The following is an 18,795-nucleotide window of genomic DNA, read 5'->3' on the forward strand; positions in this document are numbered from 1 at the left end:
CGTAGAAATATTTGATTATTAGCCAGTTCAAACAGCAGCAGCAGCTAGCTGTAGCTCTTCGGGATCAGCCTGGAGCCCCTCCCAGTAGGAGCGTTGGAACACTTCTACCAGATTAACAGTGAAAATGAGAGCAATGTGACGGTTTCTAAAACAGGGTTTGGAAGAACTGCTATAAAGTCCTTGAGATTATTGTCGCTTTGAGACAACAGCTGCTCTCAGACCAGCCGTTAGCTCGCAAATCTGCTCCGAGTCAAACTCTGTTCCTCCAAACTAAAGAGCTGTCTACAGCAGGTAACACATTATTTGTTTATAACCTTTCTACAGAACCCCACGTCAAAGGGTTTGAACTACCCCTTCAAAGATGTTAGAAGATAAAAAACAAACACTGATAATTCAGATGGACAGGAAACGTGTTTTATCTGCAGTCAGTCCGAACGTTAGCAGCCTGACTTTAGCTTCAGGACTCACATGGAGAGGATGATGATGATGATGATAAAAGGATCAGGACGATAACAGATCTTTAAAAGCAGCAGAGTCCAGAGTGGATAGTTTTAAAATTCCCAGAAATCCCTTTCATTCGGCATCAGGACTGACACCAGGTGTTCTGGGCTGCGACTTATAAGAGGCACAAATTAGAGCTAAAAACCAGCCTGAACGCTAAAAACCCAATCCCTGTTTTAAGACTCCTTGGTTTGTCAGTTTTCGTTTTGTTTTCTTTCCTTAGAAGCCAGCACTCAGACATCGACTGCACTCCCAGTCAACATGCACACCCACCAGCTGCGGCTGCGGATCCTGGTCCGGGACTCACTGGTGCTTCAGAGTAGAAAATTATTAGTACGATCACACAATTATACAATCTATCTAACGTGGCAAGCCCTCCGCACGCCGAGCAGGAATCTATTGTTGTTTGCATGTTTATGAGGGTTTGTTTGTTTGCCACATCAACAAGGAATTCAAGTGTATTTTTCAGACATTTTGAAATGAATGAATGCCGACACCACGTCTGCTGGTAAATATGGTCTGTGGAGGTGAGAGCCACTGTGCACCTGGTGGTAATCAGGACCACCGCTGTAGGAGGAGGGGGGGGGGGGGGGNGGGGGACTTGTTTGTGGCACTTTTAATACTGATGTGGATTTTGCTCTCGTCGAAGCAGCAGATGTGGGCAGTGGGATCTTCCTTTAGAGACAGGACATGGAGCCAGACGTGCAAAGACGTGCAAGGCAAGGAGGGAGCTCCTGTGTGCACCTCCCCCTCCAGGATTTAGGAATAAAGAGGTACAAAAAAAGCAAAAAAAAAAAAAAAGGTGGCAAAGGAATCAAAAACAGTGAAATACATCTGTCTTTAAGGAGAGTGTGAATAAAAAGGCTTAAAAAACAACATGTTTTCACTGCTGTGTAAGAAGTGGGTTCAGACAGCAGATGGAGATCTTAATTCTTCCAGGTGAATGATGCGTTTCCTCTCAAGCGGAGAGGGGGGGAGGGGGGGGGGGGCATCCTTGTTCTTAGAAATCTTGGTGAACCTGGGGCTGCAGCGATTGAGCGGGTGGAAGCAAACTAAGAGCAGTTTGTAAAAGGGAAGCATTTGGTCGTTCCGTCCCTCGCCTTCCCACATTGCTTCACGTTTAACAAAGTTTGCGTTAACGATGCTACTGTTCACTTCCCAAGTCCTCGTCCCTCGCGTCTCCTCGGATCCTGGCTCAGTTTTCTGCATCAGTTTTCTGAAAGGTGTTCACATGTTGTAGGCCACGTAGATGGGGTCCAGCTGGTCCGCCAGGAAGGAGTCCCGCAGGTGCATCCTCTGCTTCTCCCCCCTGGAGTTGATGGGGATCACGCCGGGGTCCACGATGACCACCACCCCGACGATGAGGTGGTGCTCCTCCAGGACCACGTTGGTGACGAGCGGCACCAGGTCTAAGGCCTCCTGCTCCGAGCCGCTGAGCTCTGCCACCACCACCAGCAGGTTGGTCCAGGTGAACACGGCACTGTGGAGACGGCACAGAGAGAATTCAGTCAACAGCTCCGCCATTCGCGGCGTCTGAGGAGGCAGAACAGAGTCGAGACCCTCACCTCTCTGCGATGCTGCGGTGGGCTCGGGACACAGACGTCTCGATGTCAATGGGGTGATAACGCAACCCCCTCAACTCCAACGTTTCATCAAGAGAGCCAACCACAAACAAGGCATCATGGCGATCTGTGGCAGGAAAAAATAATCAGTTACAGTAAAGTTTGGTACAAAAACACTGAACAGAGGTTTGAAATCATTTCTCATTTCCAGCTGCTTTCCTTCAAAGGAGCTGGACTTTCTTATAATCTTTTAAAGTGGTTTTGATCAACAGTTCTTTAGGTTTTCTAAAAGGTCTTTTAAACATTTAGGGTTTTTCTCTTAAACTTTGGCTGCTTTCTCATTCATTTTCTGTTCAATCCATGTGCCTGACCCTGACAGCGTATTGTGAAGGGTGTATAAAAAATGTTTACAGTGGATGAACGTTATTTAAGTCATGTCTACAAGAAACAAAACTAAACCATAAAAAGAAATCCACAACACAAGACCTGAGAAGCATCATCCTTCAGTTGATCGACTGAATGTTAAAGTTTTCAGCCAGCAGCTGTTTGAGAATAATCTTGTTTGTACAAAAATATTGTTTTAAATGTAAAACTGTTATTTTTTAAATGTTTTTCAGAGATTGAGCTAAAAAATGGAAACCAATTGTGTTTTAGTGACAGTTTCAATGCCAAGTTTTCTGTTATGTGTCGACACAACTCTGCTGTCCTTTGAGTTTGGAAGTTTTTTTTTTTCCTTTTCCAGAAAAATTCATTACGTTAAGTGCCTTAACAATAATAACAGTAGTAGTTAAAAAAAAAACATTCATCTGAAAATGATCAGGTACTGGGCTGAAAATGAATAACAAAGCAGCAAAAGTTCAAAGACAAACTTTGAAAGACCCTCAGAACAACTGAAGAAGCACTTTAAAAGATTACAAGAAAGACAAATAAATAAAACATGATTCAAGACTTTTGCACAGTACAACATTTGACATAATTTAGAGCTTTCTCTAAAAAGTAATAAACACCACTACATTTAGGCATCAGTATAACAATCCACCTTCATTTTAGGATGTTTATTTGTTATGAAGGAGCAAAAGAATAAAAATCAGACATTTTATTTTAATGAACAATAACATTCAACATCAAAGTTATGAAATGACAGGATTGTTTTTCTTACTCATCGTAAACAGATACAATAATCTAGATTTAAGGGCCCAAACTCAACAACTTCATTAAGTAATAAATATTAAAATAAAAGCAGAGAAAGCTGCGGAATGAGGTCAGCTTTCACAAACCTCCGCTGGCATCGAGCAGCTCAGTTCTTTTGATGAAGCCCAGGTAGCCGGTCCGAGCCCACAGAGTCTGAGGATCCCCGAAGCTGAGTTTGGTGTTGAAGTGATCCGCCTGCAGGCTCTCCTCTCCGTAGATGGTATAGTAGCCGCTGGCGCAGTGGGGGGAGTTCACCCAGATCTGCACCGGGAGACAAAAAGGACGATCCTCGGAATCGAAGCTCACTAATGTGTTTGTTCAGGCTGATAGGAAAAAAAAAAACTGATACTAAAAAGTAAGATTTCCAACTGAGCCTGGTTTTGCTTTTAGTTAAAACTGAAAACACTCGACGGGGAGCAGAACACTGAAATCAAAGAGTTTACATGTTACTCTCTGATTGTTTCTGCTCACTCACCTCCCCAAGATGGGAGTCTCCCAGCGGGCCCCTGGTCTCGGGGTTGACTATGATACACCTGACTCCTGGAAGAATCTTTGAGGAGAAAAAATAAAATAAAAGGAGAGTCGAACATTTACGACAACACGGAGGGTTTAATTACCTCTGTGGAGGTAACACATCAGTAATCAACACTCACTGTGCCTGACTCCATGAGTGGAAGACTCTGCGGCGCTCCTTTTTCCACCAACCTCACCCTGACGGACAAACAAAAAGAAAAGCAGTTGGTTTGATCTGAAGGACACCCAGTAACAGGATCTGCCTTTGTGCTGGAGTCTTCAGTCTGACCTGTCATGACGCAGGGACTTCATATCAACGTAAACAGTGGAGGGATCTGGTCCAGATGTGCCCTGGTGACACGCAGAGAGCAAAAGTCAGCTCCTTTCAGCACATCAATGAGGGAAAAAAAGCTCTGGGTGGAAAAACACTGAGGTCCGCTGCGGTTCTGTGTGCGCCGCTTTGAAACCCACCTGCAGGCAGATGGCCAGGTTCACCCTGGAACCAAAGGCTGTGCTGACGGCTCGCAGGGAAAGGCCGAGGTCTTTGAAGAGCTTGGAGAAGGACTGAGTGAGCGAGAGACGAGGCCGCTCCTCTGCTATCACCACGCAGCTCCGCACGCAGGACAGGTTCACCCCCCGCGCCTGAACACACACACACACACAGCTGAGGGTCAGGGCGAGACTGAGGCTGACAGCAATTAGACAGGTTTATGATGGCTGCCTTCAAAGCAGTCCTCATGTTATTGAATGCATTGCTGCTGGAGTGAGTAAAGAGTGTACGGAGGAGGATTCTGACCTTCAGCATCTCGGTCTGAGTGCCCAGGCCTTTGGTGCAGAGCTCCATGACAGAGTAGGAGCAGAAGGTGTCTCTGATCTTGTACTGACTGAGCGTGCTCAGCCACACAGGCAGCGAGGTCTCCAGCTCCAGCGGAGGGATAAGGATCGACTGGTGACCTGAGTAAACACTGGGGCACAGAAATGCACTCGCTGAAGCAGCCATACGACAAAAGACAAGAGAAAAGTGATGCTCTGTGTGTTTTTGGAACCTGGAGAGGCACCACAGGACGAAGCCCAGGCCGCAGTACGGGTCCAGGCAGATGGCTATTTGGCGTGAAGAGTAGAGTTCACACTGCAGCTTGATGGAGCGGCAGAGAGTGCTGACGGCTGCGTGGGACATCTACAGAATATATCGAACACACTCTTAACAAACAGCAGGATTAAACTGTTTAACACTTTGAGTAGTGCTGAACAAATGACTGAAATGATTCAGTGAGGAGTTTATTTATTAGCAAAGCTTCTTAGTGTTAGTAGCTTGGAGGTTTCCTAGAAAAGGTTTCAAGATGTTTCAGATTAGATATAATCTCTCTCCCTTAATGCAAATAAAAAAAATTATTATTCATTTTGTCAGATTGCTGCCAGATTGCAGAAAGATGTTACACAATTAGGAAAGCAGAAAAGTTCCCAGCTCGAGGGGTTAAACGGAGCTACAATAGTTGAAGAAAACTGCTTGAAAGATTTCTATCAGGTCATTTTAAACCTGCAACATTGTAGTGTTGATGAACCATTCAACTAAACAAAATACGACCTTAGAGTCAAAGTGTGAGAGGGCCTGATGGATTATGGGAAGACGTTTGACCTTTCTGGATCTAATTACCCAACACATGATTGAATGGAACAAAAAAAAAAGCCCAGAGAATTTAATAAAAAGAAGACAACATTATGATTGTTGTTTTGTTTTCAGGATGTACTTGATCACAGGACCTGCAGATTTATTCTCAGCACTGTTACTAATGTCATTACATGTTGTACAAGTGTACAACTAATGCAAAATAAAGTTTAAATCCAGCCAAATGCATGTTAGTAGCGTCCATGTAGCTGGTCTTAAAAGGTTGAATGAATTCAAGTATAAAGAAGTTATGAAACAAACATGACTGAACAGGACACTCACCCTAAAACTAATGTTCTTGAAAAGGGATTTATATTTCTCTAATGAATCAAACAGATTTCGTCGTTTGATGGATTGTTCAGGGTTCGTATTGAACGCTCACCTTGACTCCAGTCAGCATGCCTGTGGTGGACACACTGAAGTCCAGGTAGGCCAGCATCTCAGCTGTAGGAGGCTTATAAATGTGTGGAGGCCGCTTCCTGGGGAGATCATCTGGCAAGGCAGGAAAAATAAAGAAATAACTCATTTTATCAGTTCTTCTTTTACCAAACAATAATTACATGTTTTATTGCCTGGTTAAAATGTGATGTACATTCAGAGTTAGTTACTGAGCAGAAACATCTTCTTATAACATCCAGAGTTGGGTCATAAAAGCCATGAGGTGCAGGAGATAAATCTGGGTTCAGCTGCATCTCCCTGCGCCTGCTGATAATCGACAACCTCAGTGCAGTCCTAGTTTCAGCAGACGTCAGAGCTTCGTACCTGTATCAATGATCGTCGGCCACGTTTTGACATTGACGCTGGCTGCAGCCTCCCTGGACCTGAGGATTCTCATGAGGGGCTGAGTGGTGAGGATGCAAGCTGCTTTACTGACCTGTGAATCACAAACATCACAAAAACACAGCTTCAGTTAAGAAAAACACACACACTGTGCTTTAATACTGAACTATAACAGGAAAACAAATAAAAATCCTCCGGGCACGTTCCTGCAGAAAGATTTAATTACTGATCGTTGAGGTTAAATTGTAATTAAAGCCCTCCAGGGAAATCAATTTCAGGGGTCAAAAACAGAAATTGGTTTTATACTTTATTGGTGATGAACCTTTAATTTTGAATAATATAATAATCAAAATGAGTAATGAGCAGAATGTTAATATTACTTTTGACTATTTGAAGCATACAGGAGGTTTGAATAAGACCTAAATAATAAAACAGGTATGTTAAGCTACTATACTGTTATGTTTCTGAGAATGGGCTTCAGTGATGTATTATGACTTACTTTTATTTTTAAATTTAAAAGGACTTATGTTGGGAACAGAGGCTGTGTGAAGGCTGAATGAATAAAAAAGTTAAAGCAGAGCGCCACTTCCTGCCCTCGAATGATTCTTTATTAACTAAGTTATTATGTTGTGAAAAGGTTTGGGTTAAAAGGCGACACTTTGTTTTTAATGGGACAGTCGAGGAGGAGTGGACCCACGTCGATGATCATGCGGACTGTCGGGAGAGTAGCAGCCAGATTCTGAGGGTGAGGCGGCCTCACTGTCACAGGGATGACTCCTGCGTAGAGGCAGCCGTAGAAGGCAGCAATCAGGTCAATACCTGTAGAGGGGGAGACACCGTGTCACCTCGTTAATGTCACATTTTTACATTTTAATTTAGTTTTACAATAATGTGGGCCGCTTGAAGCTGCGTGTTCACCTGGGGGGTAAAGCAGCACCACGTTGTCTCCTGTGTTGAGGCCTCCTCTTTCCATCAGAGTGGCCGTGATTTTCTCTGCTCTCTTGTGTAGCTGCGCACAAGTGGCTGTGCACACTGCTACGCCCTGCAGCACAAACAGCACAGAGCTCAGCCGACAATGAAATGGATCACCATTTGTAATAAAGAACCACATTTAAAAAAAAAAAAAAAGGACTAAACGACCCACGTCGGTGCTTGTTCAGCAGCTTGTTATTAACAGATTTCCCAGGCTGAGTTTTCATCCGTCTTATAAATCTCACCTTGGCGTTGAGCAGCACATACAGAACGTGGTCCGGGTCCGTTTGGGCTCTCCACTGCAGAGCTTCAGACAAGAACTGGTGCTGAGGGAAAAAAAGTTCAAAGAGTGTGAAATGACACATGCGGGGCCTGATCCTGAAGTAAAAGAAAATATTGCAAGAAAACAAACAAAAAAAGAAGCTTTCTTGTTGAATTCTAAGAATAATCCATATCTAGAAAGGTGAAGCATTATCTTTTTTTTCCACTGTAGAAAAGAAGCAATTTTACTGACAAACTATAATCTAATTAAGAATGATAAATACTAAAAACACTTTAAAAACATTAGTCCTATCAATCAACTAAAAGCCAAAAACAGACTCTGGGATGAAATAAATGCCTGAAAGTGTTCTGAAACAAGTCAAAGATTTTCTGTCATGCTGTGGACCTGCCAGGTGAACAGAAATGTCTCCAAAATTACTAGGAGAGGCTCATAGTGAGACTACCTGCCTCATAAGAGGTAAACTGGATTCTCTGTGGAAATACAGAATATCATCGTTGATAGGCTTTTAAAAAGTCTGCCCAATTTAAGGTGCTAGTATAAAAGTAATAAGAAGAATTATAAAAGTTATTTCTTTCTTGCAAAAACTAGAGAGAGTACCAGACACAACAGGAGAGAACATTTAAGGCAAAAATCTCTTCACAGACAAAAGGACGAGTGAACATCAGTGCACAGATAAAAGGAAGTGACGTCTTTCTGGACACACGAACAATACCGGGCAGCTTCTCTGACGTTCTTAAACCACTTGTCAGAGTCATCCGCTGTGACACCCACGCTCTCAGTCAGACAACACGTCGTGCTCTGAATCAGGAGGGACATCATGCAGGCCGGGTTGCGCCGACCACTCAGAAAGCCATGCTGCACGTGGGAGTGTCACACTGATCACAGCAAGCAGAGGTGCACACCAATATGCTCCCAACAACAAAAAAAAAAGTTGTGTTTAAAACAAAAAAGTGGACCTCTGTGAGCACATTGTCTGTCAGTAACTGTTTGAGAGTTTTCCTTCTGTCAAATCTGTTGAATTTAAGAGCTGACTTTTTATTTAAATAATTAAGTATGTGACAGAGTAACTGTGTGGACCCCTGCTGGCAAAAAGGGAGCGGGCCTGGACCGTCATCTCAGGGGCTGGAGCTGTTACTGGACGCCGTCAGGCTGATCACAGCTGCAGAAGCACACGACGGACAGAAGCAGCAGAAGCACAGACGGGTGGGGGCCAGACTAGAACCTTACCATCATGGTGGGCCACATACAGAGCTAAAGCCCAACCCAAGTAAAGGCAGAACAACAACACAGGTTTAGCAGAAAACATCAGCATCCAACTAGATTTATTTTCTGTTATTTAATTTAATAATTCAGCTTTTCTATATAAAAGGTGAAAAAATAGAGTGAACAATGACAGCAGCCTTTTAAATGCTGACAGACATTTTTGTCTGTTGTCCAGGTATTGATGTTATCAACAAGAATTTAAAGTCTTACAAATTAAACTGTATAAAAAAAGGCACTCAACCCCATAACCCCATGCTACATCCGTTATTTATCAACAGTAAAATGAGGGGAAATGTGATCGACTTTGTGAGGTTTTACCTTTCGAATGAGATCTTGATCGTCCACCACCCCCAGCTCTCTGCCCGTCGCCTGGGCGATTCGTTTCCCCGCCACCAAGTTGCCAACCAGCATCGACGCAGGACCCACGTCCACTAAATGGGTCAGAAACGATCAGAGAAGCGTTCATAAGCAGAGACCAGCGGCAGGCACAACGCTAACAAAGTAAATACTCAAAATTATGTTAAAAACACAATTATTTGGACCAATCTCTACATCCTGCTGTCCTGGCTGAATGTACAACTCAGACATCAGGACTGGACTTTCAGGGATTGTCACACGAATGCTTGAAGCAACGTACTGTGGCCAAATTTAAGATGGTTTGTTTGAAAATCTGAAACTCCTCATTTAATGGCATACTGTCTATTGACTTCCAAATATTTCTACTGCCCTGTGTTTGCTGCAGTTTCATATAATGTGCACGGCTGATGTCCGGGATGGCTCACCTGGCTGCTTCTGACGAGGCTTGGGCATGTTTGTAACACAGGTGTGCGGACACATGAGAATATTGCAGGGATGCAGGTTACCCTCCAGGAAATTCTGCTTGGTTTCACAGATGTGGATGCCCCCAAGTGGTGTCTTTGGGAGGGTGTTGGCGGGGACGAGAGCGAGGCAGTAAAGCCCAACCTGGTGGATGCTGTCGATGGCCTTTAGAGGAAAGAAGTTATACTGTTAAATGAGCATAAAGCTAACACTCTTTAATGTCATACTTCTTCACGACAGACATGGTTATGTTGCGTCTGTGAGTGTTTGAACCTCTGTGAGAGCCAGTAACTTGTACTTCTCCTAAATCGTTCTTCTGATTTGTATGCAACACCAAACAAAACTAAAAACATGAACAAGAAATAATCTGCTGCCCTGCTAATGCATCTACATTATGATTTACGCCAAAACTATAGGTATGAAGAAAGCAAATGTATGAATTACCTGCAGTACTCGACTCATCCACTGGAAGCTGTCCTCTTCACTGGCATCAGGCCTTTGTTCCGCCACAATAACTATCCTCTCATCGTAAAACACCGTCACTGAGAACACAGCAATCCTGCACAAGGTACAAAAAAGGAGCTGTGAACAAAAACACACCTTTCACAAACATTCAGTTGCTAAACTGAACATTTATAGATTTATACACTAAAATAGGTTTGTAACAAATTAAAAAACTTTAACAATGTGAGCATTTATGTCCATTTATGAAGGAAGCGTATGCAGAAACATGTGGCTGAGAGCGGCCAGGCAGTGTCATACCTTCCTCTGTAAACTGTTTTGACAGGCTCCACAGCCAGCGCAGTGGCCACCAGGTCGTCAGCATTATGGCGTCGTCCACTCACCATCAGGAGTCCCTCAATCTTCCCCACAACGAACACAAGACTCCCCTGTGGAGCAAGCAGATTTACTTCAGCAAAGTGTCACCAGCATTAACGCTTTGCAGCCTGAACCCTACTGAGAAGGAAAGCAAGGACTGGCAACCACTTCATCCCTATGATGTTACAGAATCCCTCCAACCATTTTTCTCAGGGGTAGATTCAAGCTCGGCTGTAAAATTACAAGAGGAAGGGCAGACCGAAAACAGGTAAGACTGTTACAGTGCGAACAACGGTGCACACTCTCATCTACAGTTATTTTTTTTTTAATTTTTACATGGTTGGAAGAAGCTAAAATAAACCAGAAGACTGAGAAAATCCACGCAAACACAAGAAGACAATGCAAATTCTACACCAAAAAGCCTGAGCTGAGACTCAAACTGTAAGGAGACGACCGTTCCTACCTAAAAACCCCTAAAATTATATTGTTATGTAAGTGTCTGACAACAATATGAGAAGGATCTTCTGAAGTCTCGCTCTGAATAACACCACGGTATTTTATTTAAAAAACTAAAGGTTTTAAATTCAAAACTGCAAAGGTTTTAGACACTTTATATGTTTTAATTCTCATCTGATGGGCCACATTTTCATACTGCAGAATGAAATTAACTCCAAGCTTACAGTTATACACACCATGAATCGATTTAAAAGCTATTTATAATATTTTAAAAAGGTTTTTTAGAGTCTTCAACATTTTCTTGTAAATAAACCACAGTTGGTGTCTTAATTACCGGTCCCACAAATCCAAGTAAACCAGTCCGAGAGAAGGGGATTTCTCCAATGGGTGCTCCAGCCTGGTTCACAGGGATCACCTAAAGAGAAAAACAAAGAAAGATTGAAAATACTGAACTTAACTCCAAACAGTAGAGTAAAAATCCCTCCAACTCCGGCTGCCAGCGTGAAATACTACAACTTCACTGGTGTGAATAGTTAAAGAAATAATAATAACATTTCAAAAACAAATAAAAACACAGAACAATGAAACTAACTGGGAATATTTGGAAATCGATTCCTGTTGTTAACATGTTGCAGAATGAATATAAAACACATTTTAGGATGTATATAAAGTGATGAGCAGTACAAATAGTGATGTTTCATACCACTGCTTCAACAATCATAGAACACCACATATCAGACATTAGTTTCTAACAGACCTCAAATGTGTTCTTGGTGACACCAGGGAGGCCGTAGTACATTGTGCCTCCAGCCCGAGAGTTGATCACAATTTCTCCAATCTCGTCTGTCTTGCACAGCTGGGGAGGCCCGTCTGGTTTCACGATGCACATCAGTGCTGGAACACACAATTAGGTCACAGCATTAACAGCACATACACTCGGGCTGTCTTTCTATAAAAACAAAGATAATGTACAGTAAACAGCAGCTGCTGCGCTCCTTTCACTGCCAACTGCAACCATCTGCAGCAGCTCACCTCCAGGCATGATGTGGCCCACATCCTGCACAGTGAGAGCAGAGTTCTTGTCCTCTGTGTTGACCCTGATGACCCCGTGGCTCAGCCCGCCCATGGACAAGATGGCCCTGGCTGGGAGAGGAGCTCCACGAGCACCAGGCCTGCAGGCAAGGCACATTAAACCACTTATTATACTCAAGATTTAACATTTTAAGTGCGTAAAATATGTGTTTATTTGGTTGAATAAACTGACTAGTTTTCAGAATACCTACAAATTAAATAAATCTCTTGCCAGGTGTGTGGATAAAGATGCAGTACCTGCGTATGGCCACGGTCAGGGCCTCGGGCGATGTGGCACATGGACAAATGACCTCAGGTCTCAGACCATGAGACTGGAACACGTTCAGGAAGGCATCACAGGACGACACAGACCCTGGCAGTAAACGACAGATGAAAACGTTAAAACAATGATTAAAACTATCCACATTTTCAAACATCATAAGGGAATATGCATGTGGATGAGAAGTTCCTCACATGGATTTGCTCCATCAGCCACTATAAGCATTCGTATAGAGGACAAGTTGATGTCCTTCTGATCCTTGTGGGCCATCATAGCCCAGTGGAGGTCACGGCACTTCACCAAGGCCACACGTGCTGTGAAACAAAAAACATGTCATATACACCACTCATCCAGGTAAAGTCCTGTTAAAACACGTCTGCAGGGAAAACTTACATCATGCAAATAACAAAGATGTTAGTTTGACATTTAAACTCTAATCTAAACATTTTGGGTGAATTATTATTAAAATTTAAACCTTTGTGGATGTGAACTCTCTGCACCCAGGACATGGGACAGGCTTTCATGACAGAATATGGCACAGTGATGGTGTGAATTCTGTTCATGACACTCTGAAAAGGGGAAAAAAATATTTATAAATGTTGTCTACTTCATAATGTGGAACATTACAGTGAAGGAGGGCTTGATGTGCAAAAAGCTGCATCCAGTCTCACCGTTAGGACGCCATGCCACAAGCCCATATCCTTCTTGCAGTCCAACACATTGACCAGAGTCTCCCCTAAAGTAGAAAACACAAACGTTTCACATTGTAAAGTAAGGTTTTAAAGCTTTGGCATCTTACTCTTATGGACACACAAAAGCAAAAGGAAATAAACAATTGAGAGACATTCATGTTACATAAAGTTGTGACCTTCACAGTAGTTGCAGGCCTGGGTCAGGGCCTGGCAGTGGGTCAGCATGGAGATCTTGGAAACAGCAACTCCCATCACAGTTCCTTCTTTACTCGCTTTGTACTTTGAAAAGAACCAAACACACAAATGTCAATGTGGTGTTTAAAAAGAGCCGAGGCAACCAACAAACCAAAAACATCAATCATGTTAGAATTTCAGCAAAGAAACAGGACTATACTTGGTTATTTTAAAAGTTTTTTCTTATCTAACAAGAATATATGTGGACAATAAGAAATCAATTTGTTGATCTTCTTCCTCAGGTTTTAGTGCAGTGACTGAAAAAGCGCAGTATTAAAAATATCATTCAAGCTTAGGATTTAAGGACATAACAGATAAATAATAATGACCTGGCAATCACTTATATGATTACAGAAATTCAAGCAAATATTTGAATTTATCTGATGAACCAAACAGAAAATGCATTCTAAGAAATAATCATCATCTCAGAGTACCTCTATGTAGGCGGTGTCTGTGTTAGCTGTGGGGATGTGAGGCTGCCAGTCTTTGGATGGTTTGGTCAGGTACTTGGTGTCGGTCACTACCCATTTCATCCTTGGCCATCCTGGTAAATGTATTCATAACACCATAAAAAAAACATTAATCATAATGAAACAGAGAATGATATGTGTATATGCTTGAACTAATCATCACATGCCTTTATGGTAACTGAGAATATCCTTCTTCCAACTTTCTCTTTCACTGTCAAAGCTGAATAGCCAATACTACATAAACAATGTGACATTAACCTCCTCTCATTCTGTCTCATATCATATATTCTACAATAAGAAGTTCATCTGACGGCTTTAAAATAAACCAGAACCCAGAGAAGAGGTCTAAACCAGCAGCAATGAGAAAAAAAGCAGTTCTGGCTTGCTGACCTTTGAACTGGACGATCTCTCCATTTGGAGTCTTGGGCAGCCCTTTGAGGCACACCTCACTGGTCAGAGCCAAACTCACACCACAGCTGCCCAACAGGAAGCCGATCTGTTGGCTGCCTGCATCCTATGAACAGAAACCACAATCAGGAGACTGAGGACAAACTGGTTGGTGTAAAGACTGGTAAACGAAATGGTAATAAACCAAAGTTACAACCACAATGGCCTTTAATAAAATAGCTAACACAGCAAATTATTGTTGCAATTAATAAAAACATCTACGAGGAACCGGTGAGAAATTTACCTGACGAGACAGCGGTACCTCAATGGGAACGGGAATGACCTCGGCTAACAGACAGCCATAAAAAGCCACCCAGAACATTCCAGGGTCACTGTTTGGATATACTAACGCCACCTGAAAGGCAGAAAAAAAATTGCTTTCTTTTATAATCTTTTAAATTTGACAGAAAAATAAAGTATCTGGCAAACTCTTACTCGATCTCCAGGTTGTAGGACGGGCTCAGTCTTGGTGCCTAATTTATTCAGCAGCGTGTAAGCCAGCTTCAGACTGCGACTCCATAGTTTGCCTGTGGGAGGAGAAAGAATCATTATTTCAGAATGTCCCATTTATTACTGGTAAATTATACAATATTGTTGAATTACGGTTTAATTTGTCAAGCCGCTACAGATTTAATCAATAGGTGCTATTATGCTGCTTAGACCAGCTAATTCCCTTTTTTTAACCATCTTATAAACAAAACACCTACTTCACATTTACAACAGATGGACCTTCTACTTGTGAGCTGCATGAAGTGAAAAGTTAAAACTCTTTACTGATTTTACATCCACCTAAAGATGCCAATGAGTTTCTGCTCACCATATGTGAGTGTGTAGAGGGGTTTGCCAGTGATGTCCAGCGCAGTGAGGGCAGGGCTCTTGGCCTGGGTGGCCCCCCATCGAGCGAGGGCAGCCTGCAAGGCAGGGGGCCAATTACTGACCACCCCCAGAGGCTCCCCCTTCACCGGGATGATCTGACGGCCCTCAGGCTTCGGGGTGTTGGGATCTGGCCGTGGAACTGGACATAAGAAGCAACACAGATTAACATAAAACATGCTAAAACTTTTTTTTTTGGTCAGCCATTCATTATTCAGATTTTGTTTAAAGACTTTTCAGAATGGTGCAATTTAAGTATGATAAATTTGTTCTTTCTAAAGAAATGAACTCACCTTCTACAATTTCCTCAGAGTCATCCATGAAGAATTCGCTAAGTGGTGGTCTTTTGGGCCGTTTGAGTGTGTTCAACAGCTGCTGGATCTTAGTGGACACTCGGCTGCTGACAGGCACGCCTGGACAAACACCAAGAATGGTCACAAACGCATTCGAACAAAACAAAGCATAAACACACACACACATGCAGTTCTGCTGGAACACAAATCTCTAAGTTATCACACACTCTCACACAGGCAGAATGCTACACACTTAGCACAGTCAGGATCAGGTTCAGAATCAGCAGCAGGAAGAATTTGAAAGGGAAATTTGAACGCAAGGAGACACAAATCGGACAAGTTGTAGGATCAGAAAATACAGGAAGTTGTCTACTTCTAAATCTAAGACACGAGACAAACAAAAAAAGGCTGGAAAGCAAGCTGGTTTGGACTTCTTCAGCATCCCTCCCCTTCCCCAGGGTCGACTTTTATTACCTTTTCTTTTTCCTTTTTTAAATCAAAGGCAAGACAGGGGACAGGATTAATGGACCCAAAAGAAAGAACACAAAATATGTCATTAGCAGCCTTCACCACACCGTGAACCGACGATGATGTTTCCGCTCATTCAGGCCCAACATTTTACTACATTTCAATCAAAACTATGGGATCACTGCTAAACAAGTCTTTCAGCTCCCATGATTAAAACATGCATAGTTTAATCTTATCATTTTAAAACATAAATAGATAAAAGGACAGCCACCCAGGTTCCATGATTAGAAAAGATGAGGTAGAATTCTCCCCTTACTTGATCTCAACAGACATTTAAACACATCGTGGCTTGTGTGAGTATACCATCAGCAGTATCCAGCATGCTGGAGCGGCTCTGTCCTCGACTCATGCCCCTGACTGCTGGGGGAAGGTCCACTCTGGATCCCCTCTCCTGTGGAGTGGAGGACGTCACGTCCGGGGGGACACTGTTTTCTGAAGGTGGATGTAAGACAAACACCATCAAGGACAAAAAGAACCACCCTGGACTTCCATCAACCAACAGTTGGGTTCTCCATCTGGAAGGTGTACCTATGCGTGTGTGGGCCAGTACGTCGGCTAACACCGAGACACCAGGTTGGGGCTGGGGCTGGGGCTGGCTCTTAGGCTCTCCATGGGAGAGGGTGGAGGAAGCAGACGAGGACGTGGAAGAGCTTTGGACGGAGCGATTGATCCAGTAATCGGGGCTCTGTAGGGTCTGAGCGAGCACCGCACTGAGAGCTGCTTTTCTGCGCAGTGAGCCTTCATCTTCTGATGCAGAGGATGTGTCTGAAGTGAAAAAGGGGGAAAAAATACGCACATCAAAATTAGCCCATTATTTAAGACACATCTAAATACTTTTTGTAAGTCTTTTTTTTTTCATTTAGAATTTGCGTGATGTATTTGTTAGGACCAGAAAATCTAACCCCAGGGGTGTTTCAGTCCCTCCAACTATCTGGTAAGTGTGAAAAAAACAAAAAAAAAATTTTACCTGGAGGAGTGCAGTTTTCAATGGGAGACTGGACAAAAGCTGAGCGTCTTTTGGTCGGCATTGGAAGTGCCATCTTCTCCTCTTTGTGTTTGGCCAGAGCTGCTTGCACAGCTTCTGTGTGAATATCTAAACAAACAGCAAGAATAAACAAAAAGAGACAAATAAGAACCACCATAGTAAACTGAGAGGCATATAATGTAAAAGTAAGCTGTGTACCTGATCTGTAACGCTCATCCCTGGCCCCTCCACTGCGGTGTGCACGATGGTGTTTGGAGGCTGAAGAGGTGGAGGGGCCCGGGGCCTCAGGACTTGGGCTGGGGTCAGCACTGTGGCTTGGGGAAAGCTGTACATCTGGCAGAGAAAGCTCTGCCTCTACAGAACAGAAACAAGCATGTGCAAAGTTAATTTGACTCCTTTGCATGTAAACAACCAACAAAAATAACACGAAGAACAAGTAAAATCAGGCCATGGTTAAACCGAACGGGAAGGAAGTTCCTTCTTGCTCTCTGGAAATTAGCTTGCAATGACATATATGGAAGTTGTTTTGTGCTACTGGTAATATATGTTGCAATTCTTCCTAAGGAAATGACATTTTATGTAACAGAGAAGTTGGGCAGATCAGTTTTTCCACGAAGTACTGGTTCAAATTAATGCAGATAAACTCTGAGCCAAAACAGATTTTAGTGAAAAAGTAACTCAAATATGGCTGAACCATAAAACATGACAGTCTGGTTATTAGTGAACTAAGCTCTTAATGTTACTGTAAGTCTGTATATCTCACAAGAAATTCCCATTTTTGACACTAGAGGGCCACTGAAATCCAAAAATTCTCTTGGACCATTGGGACAAAAAGATATCACTCTGTAGTCAGTTCCTTTCAATAAATCACTACAGTCCTACACCAATAATATGGTTATATCCAACTAATTCAGCTTGCAGGTGGGAAACTAATAATCAGACAAAAACTAACTTTTATCAAGATCCTTTTAATTAATAAACATTTTTTAACATAACTGGAAAAAGAGGTAAAACCAAACGGAACAAAGGAGAGTTCAGATGTGAAATGAGAAAATTCAAAGAACAAAAGAAGACGTGGTCTTACTTGGCAAATGCTGGATGTAGGAGGCCAGCAGCTTGGCTCGCTTCTTCTCATAGCCCTTCTGTGTGATGTCACCTAGGAGGAGGACAACAACATCACACTGTCAAGTTAGTCATAATTACCACACAAACACCAGACCGCTGCGCACACATGTAACTTCTGACCTCCCCACACACACAGCTTCTGCTTCAGCCAACACATGTGCAGCAGCTGACTCATAATAATAATCTTCTTTAAAGCAAATCGTCTGAACTCCGCATGTTGCCATTCAAGTCTCATTAAAAATACACAAAGAGACGACACAATTGTGACATCCTACATTAGCCTAAGGGAACAAACAAGATTAGAAAATCATCGCCTCCTTTAAGCGATAAAACCCAAATATGATTCCAGAAATGAGAATATAGCTGTGATGAGCAGAGATCAATGATAAAACTGACAGCTTTGGAAACAGATGGAATAGTAAGCAGAGCAAGGATTTGGTCATTTATCTCCTCCAGCACCCCGCGTTCGTCATTTGGCCTTGGACTGGCAGGATTCTCACCACTAGAGTCTGTCAGAAAACAACAGAGGCACGACAAAGTCCACCTCTCTGGTACCCCAAATCACACAGTCTGCTTGTGAAGCAAACACATGCACAGTAAACTAACATACCCACACAGTCTTTTGGACACACAAACGATTCAAATGTTGCAGCCCTCTATACAGCTATTTCTCTCCTTTTCTGTTCAGTGATAAGAAAGTATGCTGTGTCGAGTGTAGTGAGCCAAAGGGCTGCTCAGTCTCAATCCCCTGACACCTACTCCACACTGACCAGTGGCAAGGAGACTCTCATCCAAACTACTGAACTACTGAGAGAGGGAGAAAGACACACATGAACAGAGAGAGGGTCAAAGTTAGAGTCAGGGTGGGAGCCACAGGCTGCAGCAAAAGAGAATACAGTCCAGTGTGTGAAACAACAACGGAAAGAAAATAGGAGTGAGTGCTAAAGTTCAGCGGGCCAAACGGAGGGAGGT

The 18,795-nt window shown here is 42.9% G+C and overlaps 1 protein-coding gene across 3 annotated transcripts in view; it reads right to left on the minus strand.

Annotated features, from left to right (window-relative positions):
• Positions 1-1,079: 1,079 nt before the first annotated feature.
• Positions 1,080-18,795, minus strand: part of dip2ba (disco-interacting protein 2 homolog Ba) — a 36,428-nt gene continuing 18,712 nt past the window's right edge. The window contains exons 2-39 of one of the 3 annotated variants that reach the window (XM_017430955.3): positions 17,783-17,854; positions 16,897-17,052; positions 16,681-16,806; positions 16,242-16,478; positions 16,017-16,145; positions 15,660-15,671; positions 15,186-15,305; positions 14,837-15,034; positions 14,455-14,546; positions 14,264-14,374; positions 13,963-14,086; positions 13,537-13,646; positions 13,045-13,147; positions 12,848-12,912; positions 12,652-12,745; positions 12,371-12,490; positions 12,155-12,269; positions 11,858-11,997; positions 11,583-11,719; positions 11,160-11,240; positions 10,313-10,440; positions 9,995-10,109; positions 9,514-9,715; positions 9,050-9,162; positions 7,431-7,511; positions 7,132-7,255; positions 6,911-7,032; positions 6,196-6,307; positions 5,816-5,925; positions 4,814-4,944; positions 4,564-4,732; positions 4,239-4,409; positions 4,057-4,118; positions 3,908-3,965; positions 3,730-3,804; positions 3,341-3,515; positions 2,067-2,190; positions 1,080-1,981 (exon numbers count right to left, since the gene is read on the minus strand). In XM_017430955.3, coding sequence (XP_017286444.1) covers positions 1,729-1,981; positions 2,067-2,190; positions 3,341-3,515; positions 3,730-3,804; positions 3,908-3,965; positions 4,057-4,118; positions 4,239-4,409; positions 4,564-4,732; positions 4,814-4,944; positions 5,816-5,925; positions 6,196-6,307; positions 6,911-7,032; positions 7,132-7,255; positions 7,431-7,511; positions 9,050-9,162; positions 9,514-9,715; positions 9,995-10,109; positions 10,313-10,440; positions 11,160-11,240; positions 11,583-11,719; positions 11,858-11,997; positions 12,155-12,269; positions 12,371-12,490; positions 12,652-12,745; positions 12,848-12,912; positions 13,045-13,147; positions 13,537-13,646; positions 13,963-14,086; positions 14,264-14,374; positions 14,455-14,546; positions 14,837-15,034; positions 15,186-15,305; positions 15,660-15,671; positions 16,017-16,145; positions 16,242-16,478; positions 16,681-16,806; positions 16,897-17,052; positions 17,783-17,854 — 4,667 coding nt within the window. In that variant the 3' untranslated portion in view covers positions 1,080-1,728. Of the gene's footprint in view, positions 1,982-2,066; positions 2,191-3,340; positions 3,516-3,729; positions 3,805-3,907; positions 3,966-4,056; positions 4,119-4,238; positions 4,410-4,563; positions 4,733-4,813; positions 4,945-5,815; positions 5,926-6,195; positions 6,308-6,910; positions 7,033-7,131; positions 7,256-7,430; positions 7,512-9,049; positions 9,163-9,513; positions 9,716-9,994; positions 10,110-10,312; positions 10,441-11,159; positions 11,241-11,582; positions 11,720-11,857; positions 11,998-12,154; positions 12,270-12,370; positions 12,491-12,651; positions 12,746-12,847; positions 12,913-13,044; positions 13,148-13,536; positions 13,647-13,962; positions 14,087-14,263; positions 14,375-14,454; positions 14,547-14,836; positions 15,035-15,185; positions 15,306-15,659; positions 15,672-16,016; positions 16,479-16,680; positions 16,807-16,896; positions 17,053-17,782; positions 17,855-18,795 lie in introns of all 3 variants that reach the window. The other 2 variants (XM_017430956.3, XM_017430954.3) reach the window with 2 other exon arrangements.

The sequence above is a fragment of the Kryptolebias marmoratus genome, linkage group LG8 (genome assembly GCF_001649575.2).
Source record: "Kryptolebias marmoratus isolate JLee-2015 linkage group LG8, ASM164957v2, whole genome shotgun sequence".
In the NCBI taxonomy this organism is placed as follows: domain Eukaryota; kingdom Metazoa; phylum Chordata; class Actinopteri; order Cyprinodontiformes; family Rivulidae; genus Kryptolebias; species Kryptolebias marmoratus.